The 17,238-nt window shown below is 52.8% G+C and overlaps 1 protein-coding gene across 6 annotated transcripts in view; it reads right to left on the minus strand.

The window, feature by feature from the left end:
- The window catches only part of DDX3X (DEAD-box helicase 3 X-linked), a 466,925-nt gene that overhangs the window by 257,508 nt on the left and 192,179 nt on the right, over positions 1–17,238 (minus strand). For all 6 annotated transcript variants that reach the window (XM_069636525.1, XM_069636523.1, XM_069636524.1 and 3 more), the window contains one exon: positions 6,942–7,044. In XM_069636525.1, coding sequence (XP_069492626.1) covers positions 6,942–7,044 — 103 coding nt within the window. The remainder of the gene's footprint in view (positions 1–6,941; positions 7,045–17,238) is intronic.

Consider the following 17,238-nt stretch of genomic DNA (forward strand, 5'->3'; position numbering starts at 1 on the left):
ATCACTACTCCACTCGTGCTCTGCTGTCAAACATTCTTGACATCTGCAGTCTCCTGGAAGAGACTTATGGATGGACTTGGTTCACAGCCAGCTCTGTCATGAGTGGATTTTCCCACCGTGGATCCCTACTTCTGTCATTCCAACGCAGGACTATTCCGGTCTGCAGGCACACTCTCCTGGCCTCTCACTGGCCACCATCTAGAGGCCACCAGGCCAGGTCACCCTCTTCCTCTCAGAGTGGACTGACATCTCCTCCCTCCTTGCCTTTACCCCTCAACTTCTCCTCAGAGACTTGAACAGCCACCTCTATGCCAATAGCCCCTATTCAGGGCTCTTTCACAACCTCTGCAACTCTATCTATTCATCCTCTGGCCCGACTCCCTCTGCAGGGCACACCCTGGATGTTCTGATCTCTTCAGACCGCCCCATCTCAAACCTCTCACCACTCTTAAGTGGCCACTTTCTCCCCCCCCCCCACCTCCCTCTACCACTCGGGTCAAGCCGACTCCCGCACTGCCACCCACCTTCTCGGTAATCTGGCCCGTGAAGCGCGTTGTCAGTTGAGGCTTTCGCCACTACTTTCTCTCCTACACCTTTGGCCGACACACTCCGACAGCCCTCTCTAACCGTCATCTCCAACTCTCTTGATGTCCTTGCCCTGGTCATGAGGATCTGTTTGAAGCCCACATCCAAGTGCAACTTGTCCAGTTGCCCTCGTACTGCCTCCAAGCTTACCCAGCACTTAAGGATCTGTATCTGCAACCCGACAGACCCTTGTCTCTGCACTAATGAGCCACCAGCTGGCAGCACTTAAGTCAGCTGCACTTCTCCCTCCCCCCTCCACTTGCGATCTGAATAACCAGGCCTAATAAGATTGTTTTGTCCTATCCCCACCCCAACCCCCTTTTCCTTGTCATGCGTGGAACACGTTACTTACCTGTAACTTGTTCTCCAGCATGGATCTGGCATGGATTCACATGCTCATGAATATTCCCGGTCAGGCTGGGAATCCTCGGTAAAGAAAAAAAAAAAAAATCAGTTTTGTTTCTGAACTGTCATCACTGGTCTCTGGGTCATACTGGCCCCATCCAATGACTGCCCTCTACCTACCCCCCCCCCCCTCTGGGAGCCATCTTTAGATGTGGTAACCCAAATTGGCAGTAGGACCAAAAGAGCCGCTGAGGGGGGAGGGTCTGCATGTGAATCCATGCCAGACCCATGCTGGAAAACAGTTACTTACCTGTAATTTGTTTTCTCCAGCATGGGGTCTGGCATTGATTCACATGCTCATCAATACATAGCAGTACACATGCACGACCACGGAGGTGGCAAGGCTCAACATTAAGCAACTCAACTCTTACCTCCTCACCAGGCCCACCTTCGGGTGAACAGGTGGCGCAGCACTGCCTGCGTGACCCTGGACTCCTCCCTGGAATCCCAGTCCACGAAGTAGAATCTCGTGAAGGTGAGTCGACCTCTACGTAGCAGCCCTGCAGATGTCCAGCAAGGGCACACCAGACAAGAATGCCATGGTAGCAGCGATCGCTCTGGTCGAATGGGCTCTCGGCTGGGCAACGGTCGGTTTGCCAACCGGTGATAGTGTATGATGCAGCCGGAGAGCCATCTGTAAATGAAAGCCTTTGAGGTGGCCTTCCCTTGGTTCACAGGTCCAAAGTTCAGAAACAGTTGCGACGTCTTCCGAAGGCTCTGTGTGGACCACATAAAATTTTTGCGCTCTAGCTACATCCAGCGAGTGCAAAGTCCTCTCAGCCAGTGACAAAGGTGACAGGAAGAAAACATGTAACACCAAGGGCTTGTTGAGATGGAAGTCCGACAGCACCTTGGGCATGAAAGAGGGGTGCGTCCTCAGCACCACCCTCGTCTCGTGGAATGTCATGTATGAGGTTTACAAGAGAGGGCCTGATCTCACTCGTTGTGCAGAGGTGATTGCCACAAGAAACGCTGTCCATGACAGGAACTTCAATGGTGCCGAATGCAGCAGCTCAAATGGCAGCCCCATGAGACTGGTCAGCATGTTGAGCTGGGGCCTTCACCTGCGGGAACGATCGAACAGTCCTTTCATGAACTCCTTCACCAGACGATGGGACCATAGTGACAAGCGCCCTGGAGTTCTGGTGTAGCGGGAGATAGCAGCCAGATGGATCGTGATGGAGGCATGTGCCAGCCCCGCCTTGGCCAGCGATAGCAAGTACGGCAGCACTTGAGGGGTTAATCTGTGCACGGCACCAGACAGAACCTCTTCCATTTGTGTCCATAGCACGAGAGTCGAGGACGCCCTGGACTTCGCAAGCACCTCCTTGCAGTCCGCCAGGATATTGTACCCTCTGAACTCTAGTGCTGCAGGAGCCAGGCCTGCAGGTTCAGCGACCCCGGGTCATGGTGGAGGATGGCGCCTCCTCTGGCGGGAAGATCTGCGTCCATCAGCAGTTTGATTGGGGGGATAGGAGGGAGGACGCTGACATGTCTGGGAACCAAATCTGCCTCGGCCACGTTGGTGCGACGAGGATGATCCTGCACCAGGACATTCTGAGTTGACGGATGAGTCGCAACGGCGGGAAAGCATACAGGAATAAGCCGTCCAAGGGAAATGACAAGGCATCGCCCATGCTCCCCGGCTGGGGAAAACTGCTGGGGAACTTCCGGCACTTGGCGTTCTTCGTAAATGTCGATCTGGGGATTGCGCATCATGGGAATAAGAGATCCACTTGATCCTGCCGCAGCTCCCACTCATGGCACGAGCGCAGCATCCTGCTGAGTGAGTCGGCGATGGTGTTCTTCATTCCTGCCAGATGGAAGGGTACCAGAAACATCCCTTGGGCAATGTCCCAGTGCCACAGATCCTGCGCTTCCTAGGATAGGGCTGGGGATCTGGTGCCCCCTGCTTCCGGATGTAGAACAACGTGGTGGTGGTGAAGATCATCACCTTGCTCTTGAGGGATGGAAGGAACGACCCGAGGGCACCGAACACAGCTCAGATCCATTGATGTGCAGAGACCTCTCCTCCGGGAGAGAAAGGCCTCTTGCCTAGACATCTCCGGTGTGTGCTCCCCACCCCTCCAGGGAGGCACCAGTCACTGTTTCCTGATGTGCCGGGGTCTGGAAGTCCAAGCACGCTGCTAGATGAGCGTGGGTGCCCCACCACCAGATCGCTTGGCGTAACGTCTCCTTGAGTGAAATCCTGTCCTTGAAACTGCCCGCCGCTTGCATCCAACGGGTGTCAAGGAACTCCTGCAGTGGTCGCATCCGCAACCTGCATAGGCTCACAAGGTAGATGCATGACGACATCATGCATAGTAGGGACTTCATGGACCTCACACTGGCCACCTTCATGGTCAGCCATTGTACCTTGCCCAGGATGGCCTTAGTCCTCCGACGGGGAGGCCAATCGCCCCACTGTCAAGTCTGGCTCCCAGGAACAGGGTGACTTGAGACGGTACCAAGTGGGATTTCACAAAGTTAAGAGCATCCCAGATCCGTGAGCAGTTGGACGGTCTTTGCTGTGTGATCAACGGAGAGTTCTCTTGACTTTGCTCGGCTGAGCCAGTCGCCCAGGTAGTGGTAGACGTGAAGCCGCGCCACCACTGGTGCCAGGCACTTGAATACCCTGGGCGCTGACTTCAATCTGAAGGGAAGGGCTTTGAACTGGTAGTGCCGCCCCTGGACCACGAATCGTAGGAATTTGCGATGTCCCTTTTGAATGGGGATATGGAAGTAGGCATCCGCCAAGTCCAGCGACGATAGGAAATCGACTCCCTCCACCTGCCCCAGCACATGCTGGAGGGCGACCATCCGGAATTTGAGACTCGATGTACTTGTTTAGACGAAGGTCCATGATGGGTCGCCAACCGCCGGTCTTCTTCCAGAAGAGAAAGTACCGCGCGTACACCGGAGCCTTTTAGGGACAAGTTCTATGGCTCCCTTCCTTAGCATCGCTCGTACCACCAGAAGTAGTTGTGGTACGTGGTTTTCCTTCCTGGCCACAGGTGGTATACAGGGACACCTGAAATTCCAGGGTGTGCCCGTGGGCCAGGGCATCTAGCACCCAAAGGTCAATGGAGATTGACTCCCACACACTGATGAATTTCGCCAAGCGGCCTCCCACCAGGGTGCTTGGGTGGGGGCCCGACGCCATGGCCGGGTCAGTCCTGCTTAGCCGCAGCCTTGCCGACCACATCCTCCCATCTTGCCACATCCTCTGTAGGCTTCCTGCGACGAGGAGCGGGCCGCTTGGCGTTACGGCAAGGAACCGCCGCCAAATCCTTTGGGGGCACCTTGCTTGCCTCCGGAGTTCCGAAAGGACGGCCGTCGCCATTGAACAGTCGGTGTCCGCCTTGATGGCCTGCAGTGACTTGTCCACCGTCTTGCCAAACAGGTTGTTCCTGTTGAAAGGCATGTCCAGAACCCTGGTCTGCACGTCCTGGCTGAAATCGGTGGCCTTGAGCCAGCCGCGCCGACGAAGGCAAATGCTGTTGCCCATCTGGCAAAAGCCGGTGTCAGCGATGTCCGTGGTCCGAAGCCACCTCAACTTCCTGTAGGATTTCCAAGGCCTCTTGTCATCCGGAAGTCCAGCAGGGGAGCGATCTTAAACCACAGCTCCCTGTAGTAGCATGCCACATTTGCGAGGGCGTTGGTCGCTAGTCGTCGCTGCCGACGAGATGACCCGCCGTCGCATGGCATCCAGTTTCTTCCCCTCGTTGTCCGGCGGGGAAGTTGAAGAAGTCGCCCCCGCCGCTTTCTTCTTGGCCACTGCGGAGAAGACTGAATCCAGGGACGGCTGTGCCCTGAGGCACATGCGGGCGGAGTCCAGGACACTACTTCTCGTACCGGTCCCTCTTAGCAGGAGCCATGGGCAGGTTCTTCAGGAGCACCAGCCCCTCGTCCCAGATGTCGTCCAGTAACGGACTGCAAGGACAGTGTTCTTCTTGGCCTCCCGCCGTTGGTAGAGGAAACCTTCCTTCTGCTCTTTATGGCAGAGCTGGAAGAGCTCAGATGCCCTGATGATCATGGCGTGGAAGGAGCCAATTTTGTCAGGAGGGGAGGCCCGAGCGGGTGGTGATTGAAGGTCCATTCCGTCATCACCATGGTCATCCGCCCCGTTCGTCTCATCCCTCGGAAGAGGGGGAAGGAGGCAAAGGCTGTAAATGAGGAGGGGGATGAGTTCTCTGCTTGCTCGGCAGGCTTCTGACGGTCCAGGCTCTGCTGGATCATCTGCAGGGGGGGGGGGGTGTAAGGGCAACCTTGTCCTTAACTCGGGAGCCATCCTGATGGCTATTCAGGCCTTGTGTACAGAGATGTCTTGTGGCATAAGCACAAGTTGAGACGGGAGCGATGGTTGGGAGTAGGATACTTCGTCGTCTCCTCCACGGCCCACAGTTCCTCGTCGGCACAGATTTCTTAGTCCGCCTCGTCGGGATCCCTCCAGTAGGACTGGACATCCTTGAACTTCTAGTCCAGGATCTTTGCGATGCCAGCCCGCTCATCTTCAGAGGTGGCATCTGTCAGTAATGGCCATCAGGACCCAGCCCCACTCTTTCACCACCCGGGGTTTCACGGGGGTCTTATTGATAGGCTGAAAGGAGGATTCTCCGCTGTGGCAGGGAAACTCTAGGCCCAGAGGTATTCTGCACTGGGATAGCCTCTGCAGGCTTCGCCAGGGCCACCACGACTCCCTCTATCGAGGCCTTAGCCGGGTGAATCAGGGCCTTTGCGACTTAGGGCGCGCCAGAGGCCTTCACCTTGGGGGAGTTGGAGGGTCACCGCCTCGTTCCCCCTCGGCTGTCTCAGCCAGGATTGACCGTGACTTCTCCCAAAGCTTACCCGGGTTCTCCAATTTCTTCCCCGTAGCCAGAGCGTTACTCGTGGTTGATGGCGTTGGTGATAATGCGCCCTGCCTGGCAGCTGAGGAGCCTGACCAACCGGTGCACGCAGCCCTGCGGTGCTTTGCCTTTTGTTGGGGTCGCCGGAGCGCCCTCAAAGGTCTTAGAAGACCACTCAGACTTCTTCCTCTTCTCACCTGTTATTGGGCTCTTCCCTTCCAGCCAGTTGGCTAGTCGAGTAAGACAATCCCTCATTATCCGTTCAGACATGTTCTTACAAAACGCACAGTCCTTCTCCACGTGCGATTTGTTGTTGTGAAGTCAATAGAGGCACCGAGAGTGCTCATCCGCCTTAAAGATGTTCTGTAGCCCGCATCCAGGGCAGCTCCTGAACAGCTTGCGTCCAACAGGTGTTGTCCTGGGTCATGACCACGCAGGGTAGGCCTCAAAGACCTTCTGGAATCCTCCGAGAAGTGGAAACTGACAAAGATGCCCTCGAGGGGCATAGAAAGTTCAGAAAACGGGTCCCATAGATCGGAAGTAGAATCGGTGTAGCTTGAGGCTTGATTGACCAAAAATATAAGCGTAAACTCTTCGAAAAAATGCAAAACGCAGTAAAAGCTGGAGAGCTAAAGCACGTGGCCTCCCAACACTTGAACGTGCGGTAGAAATCTGAACCTGGCTGCCAGAGGAGGGGCTTAGGTAGACGGCAGTCATTGGCTGGGGCAATATGACCCAGAGAGCGGTGATTGGGTACTATTAGAAAGACAGTTCAGAAACTAAACTGATTCTCTTTAACGAGGATTCACAGCCTGACGGTGAATATTCATGACCATGTGAATCCATGCCAGACCCTGTGCTGGATAAAGAAACTTGTGTACAGGCACGTTGCCATATCCCTCAACATTACTGGCTGTTGATGCACCTGTGCATCAGACTTTAAATAGGTTTCAATGGATACATGCCTCGTTATAGCTGGGGAATGAGAACTGATTGAGGAAAGGGAACCAGACTAAGGTATGGCATTTTTCAGGGGCTGTAATTTGCATTAAGGAGAACATTCACAATAGACTTTAAATCACAGCTATGTCAAGCCAAACTCACCTTCCTCCTCTTGCACCATTGCCCCTCTCACTACGGGACCCAAAGCTGCTATAGGCATCAGTATCTCTTCCAGCACTCCATCCTTTGCCATCACTTACACCACCTGCCAAGAGCATGAAAAGTACTTTTAATACAATTAACGTCAGACCATTGCAAACACTGTCTACAAGAATACCCTACTCGCCAGAAGCAGGTTTGGCTTTGCTGTGCAAATACTTGCATCTTTTTCTGTTATCTGAACAATGTAACCTTTGCTTTGCATACTTCATACATTTTTCATTTAAAAAAAAAAAAACATTACATGGCTGCACTTAATAGTAATAAGTTGCTACTCTAACCTCAACCAATCCATTTGAACTATGAAAATATGCACTCTGCTTATTCAATCAAAGCCTAAGGCTAGCAAGCAGCATCCATCATCCTAGGGTATCAAAGCCGAAATCATTTTGCAGGCGAGAAGATATGCAACGGAAGTACTGCAAAACTCCACTCAGACATCTTGCCCTTCAGGGATGCAAGGAAAACTTTAAAATGAAATGGACTCATGTGCTCCTGAAAATTGCCCAATTAAAAATTCTAGAGAGCCACAACATGGATGAGGAAAGCAGCTCATTTGCTTCTGGTGAGAAAACATTAAACTGAGAATCTACTTGCTTGGAAAGCAAACACCCGAGTTTCAGGAGGTTTATGGTAGCAGATGCCAAAGATGTACAATCACAGTAGGTTCCGTACAAAATCAATTGTGGTGCTTATGTTAAAGGTACTTGTATAGCGCACCTTCAACGAAATTGGTCCCCCGGCGCTCTGGCAGATCTGTAAACAGGAAGGACAGGTAGGGTTAGTAGGGAGGAGGGGAGAAGGAGTGGGAGACGTGGTGTAGTGTTGGCAGCTTCAGCTCAGTATACACCAAGTGCTGGGCTTTGGTTAGTATCGGATCAGGCAAGGCCTCGAGTGCTGTGGGTGATGTTTATGTGTTGATGCGGTGGGGTAAAGTGTGTGCGGATTGCTGGGAAAGATGGTTGTATGGCTTTGTGAGGGTTAAGTATACAGAGGATTGTGGGTTGGGGGGGGTCTGTATCCCGATTCAGACTTATGTTTCAGTTAAAGTTTCATATCTGTGGGTTGGGTTGCTGGTTGTTCCTCGTGGGCTGAATCGCTTTGTTGGTGGTGCGCTGATCCAGCTTTATCATAGTGAGTATTGTTTCGATTGGTAGGTGCGTCAGAACCTTATCTTCAGGTGTGGGACTGGGCAGGTAATCTCTATGCTCAGGTTATGTAGCGAAACACTGGTCGGTCGAGGCTTTGAACGGTTCAAGGTCGGAGTGGTGTTGATTTGGCGTCCTAGTGCATATGTCTTGGTGAGATTGTGTATTCAGTTAGTTCTGTCCGGACTGTCTTTCCGTTGGTTCTTTGGTTTCCGTGAGGTGAACATTCTTAGGGCTATTGTTTAGTTGTAGTTGTGTGGTGGGGCATTGTGCTTCCTGCTGTGTATTGGTGGGCAGTGTGTAGTGATGAAACATTCTGTTTCTCTACCACTGGATTGAGGCTTGTGGTGGTGGTGCTTCCTTTCCTCCCCCCTCTATATTTTGTCCTTAGCGCTGTTGGGGATGGTTATAATTTAAGGTCATGGTCCTCTTGATGATTTGTCCCAGTGTTTGTACTTGCTAGGTTTACGGTCTTTGATCGTATTGCAGCTGTCTCCCATTCGGTCGTTTAGTATGCCGTGGGATATTTACCTTGGCTTTCCCCCCTCCCCCATTGATTTATTGGTGTGTTTCAGGGTCTCTATGTTCATTGATGTTTTTTTTAGTTGTGTGTTCGCCCCTGTGGCCGGTCTTTCTAGTTATGATGTGAAGAGCCAGGTTTTGAGTAATTTCCTGAATAATCAAGTGGTTACTTGCGTTATGTATGCATTTTGGAAGGTCATTCCAGGTTTTCGGTGCTTGGTGAGAGGATTTCAGTTCGAGGCGATGTCCACGCTTGATCGGATCGTTCTTGTTGGTTGATGTAGGTGCAGTTTGTCTTAGGAACTCAGCGCCTTCGTTGTGTACTGCTCTGTGCGTAATGCACATTGTTTTGAATTTTATTTGTGGTTTTATTGGTAGCCAATGTAGTGTTTTCAGCACCGGTGCAGTGAGTTCTCTTCAGGGTCGTTTCAGGAGTAGTCTGGCTGCCGTGTTTTGAATGCGTTGTAGGCAAGCATGGGCCAAGTGTGTACAACAACCCGCTGCTCTCTAGTCATTTGAATACACATGTGCACTATTAACTGCAGTGGCTAGGCTGAAGGAAGTTAGTCTAAAAATATCTGTAGCGCAAAAGGTTTGAAATTCCAATTTATACAAATGCAGACACACCCAAGATGAGGACATGGGCAAGGCAGCAGGAAGTTCAATCTTCCATGATGCAAGGCACCCACATACAAAGATAAGATATATTCAAACTACAGCCCAAAAACTTGTTTGCATCAGAATTTGGGATATCAAACACAAAATTAATAGTTGCTCACCGTAGTGACTAAAATACTTAGTCCATAGTCCCCCTTCTTCCATACTGTATGGGAGTCCCTTGCGAGGGACGGGAGACAACTTTCACCAGAAAAATGTTTAATTTAGAGGCACAGCCCTGGGAGTATACACTCGCCTGACTCCGCTCACCAGCACCAAGTCCCCATTGACACGCCTATATTTAACGCGGCCTAATGACACCAGTATTATTAGGGGCCAGGGGGAAGGATGGTGGGACGTATGGAGGAAAGGGTACTATGGACTAAGTACGTTAGTCACTACGGTGAGTAACTATTAGTTACTTACGTCCTAGCCCCTTTCCTCCATACTGTATGAGTGATTACAACTGAATGTAGCCCCTCGGTGGAGAGGAGACCCTCCATAAGCAAATAGGTTTTAGAACCGCCAAAGAGCCGTCTGATCTAGAGGCAGCATTGTAAAGACTGGAGGGGGGGGGGGGTCTGTTCCTGCTCTCTATATGGCAAAGTAGAGGCACAGAGGACCCCTGCCAAGATTCTCTAATGTAGGTAACAATCAAGGCCCAACTTCTCAGGAGGTGATGCAGGCTGATTCTTAAATACAGTGTAGTCCCCAAGCACCCACAAAGGACTGTCCACACACTATTGGTTAAAACAGTCTATATAATTAAGGTTCAAAGTCATACCCAATCATCACATTAACTCACTTTGTGCTCAGTTAATCTACAATGGCAAATATATCCAGTTCTAAATGGTACCACAATTATCAGATTTCATTAAAGTGCATCAACTATACTCTTCCAACTAGACTCTGGTCTAATGTCACAATTCAATTAATAAAAAGGTAACCAACAATAGACATAGGAGGAAAGCAGTTGGTTAGAACAATTACTGGCCCAGTTACCTAAACAGTTCTGTGTGGAGATCCCCCACCTGGGCAACCTGTAAGAAAGATACTACAAGCCCAGTCCATATATTGTTCAATGAGTCTTATTCCCTTCTAAAATGTTTCTACCACCCCCATGTACCTGGAATAGCAGAGTTCCTTGAGGGGGGCGTCAAGGGATCCTTCGAGTGACTCCCTTTAAAGCAGGAGCCACGGATCGGCGATGGGCCTCGAAGAAAGTGAACTCTGTCTAGAATCCCCGATGGAAGTTCGCCAAGGCAGCAGCTTCGGTCCTGGCGGTGCTCGTCAACGAGTCGAAGATGTCCTGCAAGGAAGAGGTGTGCGTGGCACCTCGATGTCGATAGTTCAGGACCGCAAAGAGTTGATGAACTGTGCCCAGCAAGGGCGTCGAGTCGTCCGGTGCATCTACGGTCTTTGGGTGGCGGGAAACCCACCGGCGGATTCTCCTCGGTGCGACAACGGCCTGGCCTTCTCTGGTGGGATAAGTCGGTCGGGACGAGCAAGTCCAGGAATCAAAAATGTCTTAATCAAAAGGCGCATGCGGCTCCGGCCGTCGATGCGCTTCTGGGCAACAGTGCGTGGACTGGCCTCCAGCGGTTATAGCAAACCTGGGAACCCCGGTAGACGGAAAGTCGGTGCTCATCTTCGTTCTCCTTGGTGGTCCCAGTCTCCGGTCGGCAGCCTGTCGAGACCGACTTCCAGGGAGCTTCGGCAAAGGTTAGCAGTGCTCGATGGTCCCTCGGAGCTCGGGAAGAGGGCGCCTAACCAGGTCCTCTTGGATCAGTCTAGTCGTCATGGTGGTTTTCAGATTGCGGTGAAGGTAACAGCAGTCAACCTTCTTCGAGCTCGGCTTCGAGATCAAGCATCAGTTGCGACTTCAGCTTCTGAAGGAATTCTAGCAGTGAGAGGCCCCCAGATATACTGTTGATCTCCCATTTATTCTGCTGGGTCACTCAGGCAACCAATCACGAAGGGCATTCAGCAGTCAGCCAATCATGCATACAGTGCATTCAGGCCATTCTCCCTCAGACTCACAACAAGGAATGTGTATTGGACAAGTACGCAGCCATTCAACACTACACTGCATTCATACCAGTTTCGGGCAGGGCTGTCTCAGTCATTTTGTTTCATACTAGAAACTAGACATCCACAACAAGTGCATATTGGTCACTCCATTCACCCAGGTCCCACCCACAGGGAAGGCTCCAACCAGTCTGGAATGGACCTTACTACAATACCATATATGTAACTTCTACCCAACAGGCAGTCAGGGGGAAGGGACAGTCAGGGCTTCCCAGGTCTTTGGGAAAACAAGGTAACAGGCAATAGAAATCAAGAGGCCACAGGGGCCATCTTGTTTCCTATCAGGAATCAACCGATTCCAATGGCAGGGCCTGGGTATCCCAAAATGGAGGATACTCGAGCACCTGTCAAATTAAGCATGGAGCTGCCACCAGCCCATACCCTGCTCCGTGGGCCACGCAGGTGACCAACAACACTAGCGGCACAAGGTTGTACTCCCACCCATGGGTGCCATAAGGGTATCCCGTGGGTCTGTACACCAAAGCAAAAATAGAAAGCGCTGCACTGCCAGGAGTCCCAGATTGACTCCTGGGAAGAAAAAGCACAGAACACCAATGAAAAAGGACTACAGGACAAGGACAGGGAGGCCCTGTCCCTCCAATGCATTTCCAGCATCAAAGGCTGGAAAAGTAGACCTTGCAGAAAGCCAAAAGGGTGGGCCAGGTTGCCACCCTGCTGACGACCTGCCACAGCACATGCCGTTGAAATGCAATGGCTGTGGCTTTGACCGCATGGGTATGCAAGTTGGCCGGCACAGGTTTGTGCCGCCCCTCGTAGGCCTCCTTGATGGCTGCTACCATCCACCTTGCTATGGAGGCCTGATAACCGGGCCTTGAACCGCCAAAAGTGTTAGAGGGCATCCGACTTGCAGAAGTCCTTGGTCCCGTCAAGGTAGTATTTTAGCACACGTCTGACAGATGGTGCAAGACCGCCCGAGTCTCATCCTTGGGGTCGCGAAGAAGGTGGGTAAGACTTTCCTCGTTCAGATGGGAGGTAACCTTGGGTCGGAAGGCAATGTGCGTCTGGAGGACAACCTTGCCCTTGTGAAAGGTAGTACAGGGTTCTGATGCCACCAGAGCCTGGATTTTGCCGACTGAGCGGACGTGAAGCCTATGAGCAACGCTGTCGTTAAGGTGAATAGCCTGATGTGCACGGACGCCATTGGCTCGAACGGTTTGCGCCCAAGACTACATTGAGGTCCCATACAGGGTGTGGCTTCTTTAAAGGCGGGTAGAGGCTGTAGAGGCCGGCCAGATGCCAGTTGACCACTGGGTTAGCGGAGAAGCGACACTCTGAATTTCTGTAGGCTCCTATGGCTGCCAGATAGGTGCAGCATGTCTCCACCTGCACTCCGGAGTGGGCGAGGTGTGCCGAAAAGGAGTACACCGTCCAATGTGCACTTAAGGGTGTGGGTATGAGGGGTGTCAATCTCATTAGAGTCACCCCCAAAGACAGATTCTGGACCATTTGCTCTTATATTGGCTCCTGGTAGCTTTAATTCTGGCGCCCTGGACGATCTCCAGGTTAGCCCAACATAGGCTCAAGTATTTCAATGTGACCTGCTCAGTAACCACGCTGTGAGGAGCGGGGTGGATTACCTTGCCCCCCCCCCCCGGGTGAGGAGCTGGACCCAGTGGTAGGTGAATGGGAAGCCTGTCCGATAGGCTGAGCAGCTGAGAACCATTGTCTTGCCGGCCACGAGGGAGCTATCATAATGATGCTGAGGTGACAAGATTCCTTTAACCTGCAGATCACCCTGTGTACCATGGGTGCGGGAGGGAAGGCGTATGCAGTCATGTAGTTGCATTGTATCTGGAATGCATTGCCCAGGGAGCCCGAGCCCTGTCCCTGCCAGGAGGTGCACTGCTGGCATTTCCTGTTCCTGGAGGGGAAAAAAAATCCACTTGGGGTTGCCCCCACCTGAGGAAGATCTTGAGGACCAGGTCGTTCAATTGGCACCCGTAATTGTCCACCCCCAGTCTGCTGGGCCTGTCCGCCTCCAGGTCAGTCTTCCCCGGGAGGTGGCCAGTGGTAACAGATTTTCTCCAGAGCCCATTCCCACATGCTGAAGGCAAGAATGCACAGTGGAGGAGATCTGGTTACCCCCCCTCCCCCCCCGCACCCCTCCAGCTTGTTGACATAGTACACGCTGGTGGAGTTGTCCATCTGGATAGTACTGTCTTGCCCTCTATCAAATGGAGGAAAGCCTCGAGGGCCAGCCATATGGCCTTCAATTCTAGACAGTTGATGTGGGACTCCTGCACCTGCAGAGTCCAAACTCCACAGACGCAGTGGCTGTGCAGCATGGCTCACCCCAGCCTTCTAGGAAGGAGTCTAGTGACGGTGACCTGCGAGAGAGGCTTCTGGAAGGGCTTGCCCTGCCGCAGGTTGCAATCTGCAGAACACCACGTGAGGTCTGGGTGGAGAGATGTAGGAATGTCGACAGGCTCTGCTTGGGAGCCCCTCACCTAATTCACGCATCCTTCCGATCCAGGGAACATATCCAGTCTCCCCCGTTCAGTGTCTTCGCAATGAGTGCCGGTGTAACCATCTTGAATTTTGTTTTTTTTGAAGAGGGAGAGGTTGAGGGTGGGGACAACCAACAACTCTTAGGCAAGCCTGGTTCTTTTGTATGGCGAAAACCTTGGCGTAGAAGCCCAAGGTTTGCTGGGACTTGCACTGCTTGGCTCTCGGCGAGACAACACATTACCGCCAACAGAGTAGCTGTCTCCAATCTGTGCGGGAGGAATTGGTAGATAGTGTCCACAGGGTACCATGGATAGGATACAGGGTTCTGTGAATTTCTGATGCCAAAACTGCGTGAAAGGCAAGCCTCTCCCCCGCCCCCCCAACAGACATACACGGACCTGAAGGGGCGTTTCATGTCCTTTCCCTCTGAGGCTTGTGTGGAAGAGGGGAACTAAAAAACCTTGCTCCCTTTTGTTGCTTCCACCAGCGCTGACTCAGAACAGTCAGGCTGTCTAGCCCTCTGTTCTGGAAGCCCCAGAACCCAAACACCTGCCCCTTCGAGTGTTGGTGACTGGGTGTATGCCTTGGGCGTGGCCGTCGTGAGGATAAAGACCAGTTTGGGCACTGGTTTTCTTTTCATCTAGCTCCTCATCAGTGGTGGAGTGAAAGGTGCCACCCTCGAATGGAGGGCCCAATATTCATTCCTGACGTCTGGGTGGAATTTGGTAGCCAGGCAGTCCGTGGGGATGAAGATGGCCCGGCCTGAGGTGTCGGTGATGACCTGCGCCACCAATTTAGCCTCTGCCAGCCGAGCCTTGAAACGTGCCTGGCTTAGCACTGGAAGTTCTGGAAAGTAGTAAACTATTCCCCACCAAAGCCTCTGGTTAACAGCTGCCAGCACAACATCACATTGGATTGATTAAGGTGACGTGAGGAGTTGGAATAAAGCTTTACGTAAGCCTCCAGGATCATCTACTTGCCTAGAAGCGTGGAGGATGAGGTGGCCGAGGACGACACAGGCTTGGAGTAGTGACACTGCAGCAATCACTGAGGAGTGTGGTTGAGTGCGCCGACAGAAAGAGGTGATCCCCCTCCAATTGCCTAGATTTGGCATTGAGGCACTGATTGACAGGCTGGGTCGAATGGGGTTTAAGCCATCCTTTTTGCACAAGGTTGACAGTCATTCAGCATTGGATTCCTGTTCTAGCCGCCTCTGGGTTGTTGGACTTTGGGTTGAGGAAGCCCCAAACACTGCCAATCCTGGGAGCCTTAAGGCCTTGGCTGAAGACAACCTGCCTGGTTCCTGCTCCTCGTCAGTGTCCACCAGGGTGTCAGATTGGTCCGGAGCGGGTAGAGGAGTGCTGGGCACCAAGGGCTGCAGTGTACAATACGGAGCCGGTGGCTGCTGCCAACGCTAGTGTGGAATCGCCTGAACTGTGGGAGGCAGGGGAGCTGGAATCGAAGTAGACAGCAATGGCAGCAGGGGCTGCACGGGGGCCTGCAGAGCTGGAGCCATAGGAGGAATGACTATAGGCATCATGTCCCTCAACTCCTGAGATGGGGCCCATCCTTCGGGATGTGATCTCATGAGTGAGGAACTTTTAAAAAACCTGTCCCCACAGGCAGGTGAGGTGGCAGGTGATGTTGACGTGGTAGCAGACGGGTACTGGTGCATGCTCAGTCTTGCCAGTTGCGGGGAACCTGCCCTGTGATGTTGATGGATAAGCTGTAGGCCACATACATGGTTGACACCAGTCCCACCTTATAACTCGTTCTCCCACCTGCTCCGCACCAAGGGGCGGTATCTGAATGGCCATCTTGTTGAGCTGCGTGCCAAAGTCGTGGTGCTTGGCTCGCTGGACCAGGACTCTTGGTGGTGGAGCATGAGACCTACCCTGCACCTCAGGATGGGGCCGGATAGGTGTGTTGCCCTCGGCAGGATCACCGGTAGTGCGGCAGACATCTGCCTGGTACTAAGGCGTAGCCCCTCTGGTGTTCACCCGATCAAAGAACCTTGCAGTACCTCGGCACTGCCCCCAGAAGGATCCAATGACCCCTTGGCCTGGCGGCCGGTAAGTAGCCTCAGTACCTATGCTGGTGCGAGAACCTGAAGGGTTCCTCCTGCTCAGGTGTTTCCTTGGGAAGGAGTCACCCTTGCCGGGTGCAATGGAAAAACAAAAAAAACGACATGTCTGACGAAGTCCTTCAAGTCCTCGGGAGACGACTTCTTGAAGAGCTCCGTCCACCGAGCTAACCTGTTCTTCAGAGCGTGTGGTGTAAACTGGACACCTGCTGAAGTCTGCTGATGTCGACATGTGCTGGGAAGGAGCGTGGTGAAATCGCCCTGTTCGTCAATGCAGAAAAGGGGACTGAGGAGTGGCGCCGGTGGGCAGAGTCAAGGGAGCGCATGCTCCCAGGGCCGTGCCCCCACACGCCTCTAAAGGGGAAGAAGGTTTTTCTGGTGAAAGTTTTCATCTCCCGTCCCTAGCGAGAGATGCCCTTGCAGTATGGAGGAAAGGGGATAGGACGGAGGCGCATGTGGGATGTGTTCCGAGCACCATGTCCTTGTAAATCTGGCTCTGAAGCCACCACCGCCTGGATTTTGTTAATTCGCCGTGCCTGGTCAAGGCCCACTAGCAGGGCTGTCTTGATGGTAACTAGCCTGATGTCTGCAGACGCCATAGGTTCAAATGGCTTATGTGCCAGGGCTACTATGACCACATTTAGGCCCACACCGGGTACCCACCAAGTGCCTCTTAACCACCGGATGAGGATGAAAATACCTCCTCGCCCGGGTTCTTGTAGGCTCCAACGGCCACCAGATACATGCAGTATGCGTTTACCTGAACAACTGAATGGGCGAGGTGCACCGAGAAGGATAGACCAGTCCTACAAGCAAGTCAATGGATCAATTTCCATTGATTCTGCCCAGTGACAGAACCTGGTCTACTTGCTTTTGTACTGGCTACTGGTAGTGTTGCTCCCAGCCCCTTGTAGGATAGTGAGGTTAGCCTGCGACAGGTGCAGATGATTCAGGGTAACCTGTTCAGGAACCAAGCTGCGAGGGCCAAATTCTGCAGGGTGGGGTAAACCACTATGCACCTTGCTGGGAGGGTAGGTGTGCTGGACCCACCAGGTGGTGTCCAGGGGCTGATCCGACAGACCATGACGGAGGGGCTTGCAGGCCACCATGGCGCTACCAGGATGAGCCGAAGGCCCAGGACTCCCTGGCCCGCAGATGACGCTGTGCACCCGTGGAGGGGGAAGCTTAGGCGTTCATGTTGTTCCAGGAGATCTGCACCATGTCGTCTAACGAACCCTGCCTTGCCCAGCCAAGAGGCAAAGTGTTGGCATCT

The sequence above is a fragment of the Ambystoma mexicanum genome, chromosome 7p (genome assembly GCF_040938575.1).
Source record: "Ambystoma mexicanum isolate Mex_15411 chromosome 7p, UKY_AmexF1_1, whole genome shotgun sequence".
Taxonomy (NCBI): domain Eukaryota; kingdom Metazoa; phylum Chordata; class Amphibia; order Caudata; family Ambystomatidae; genus Ambystoma; species Ambystoma mexicanum.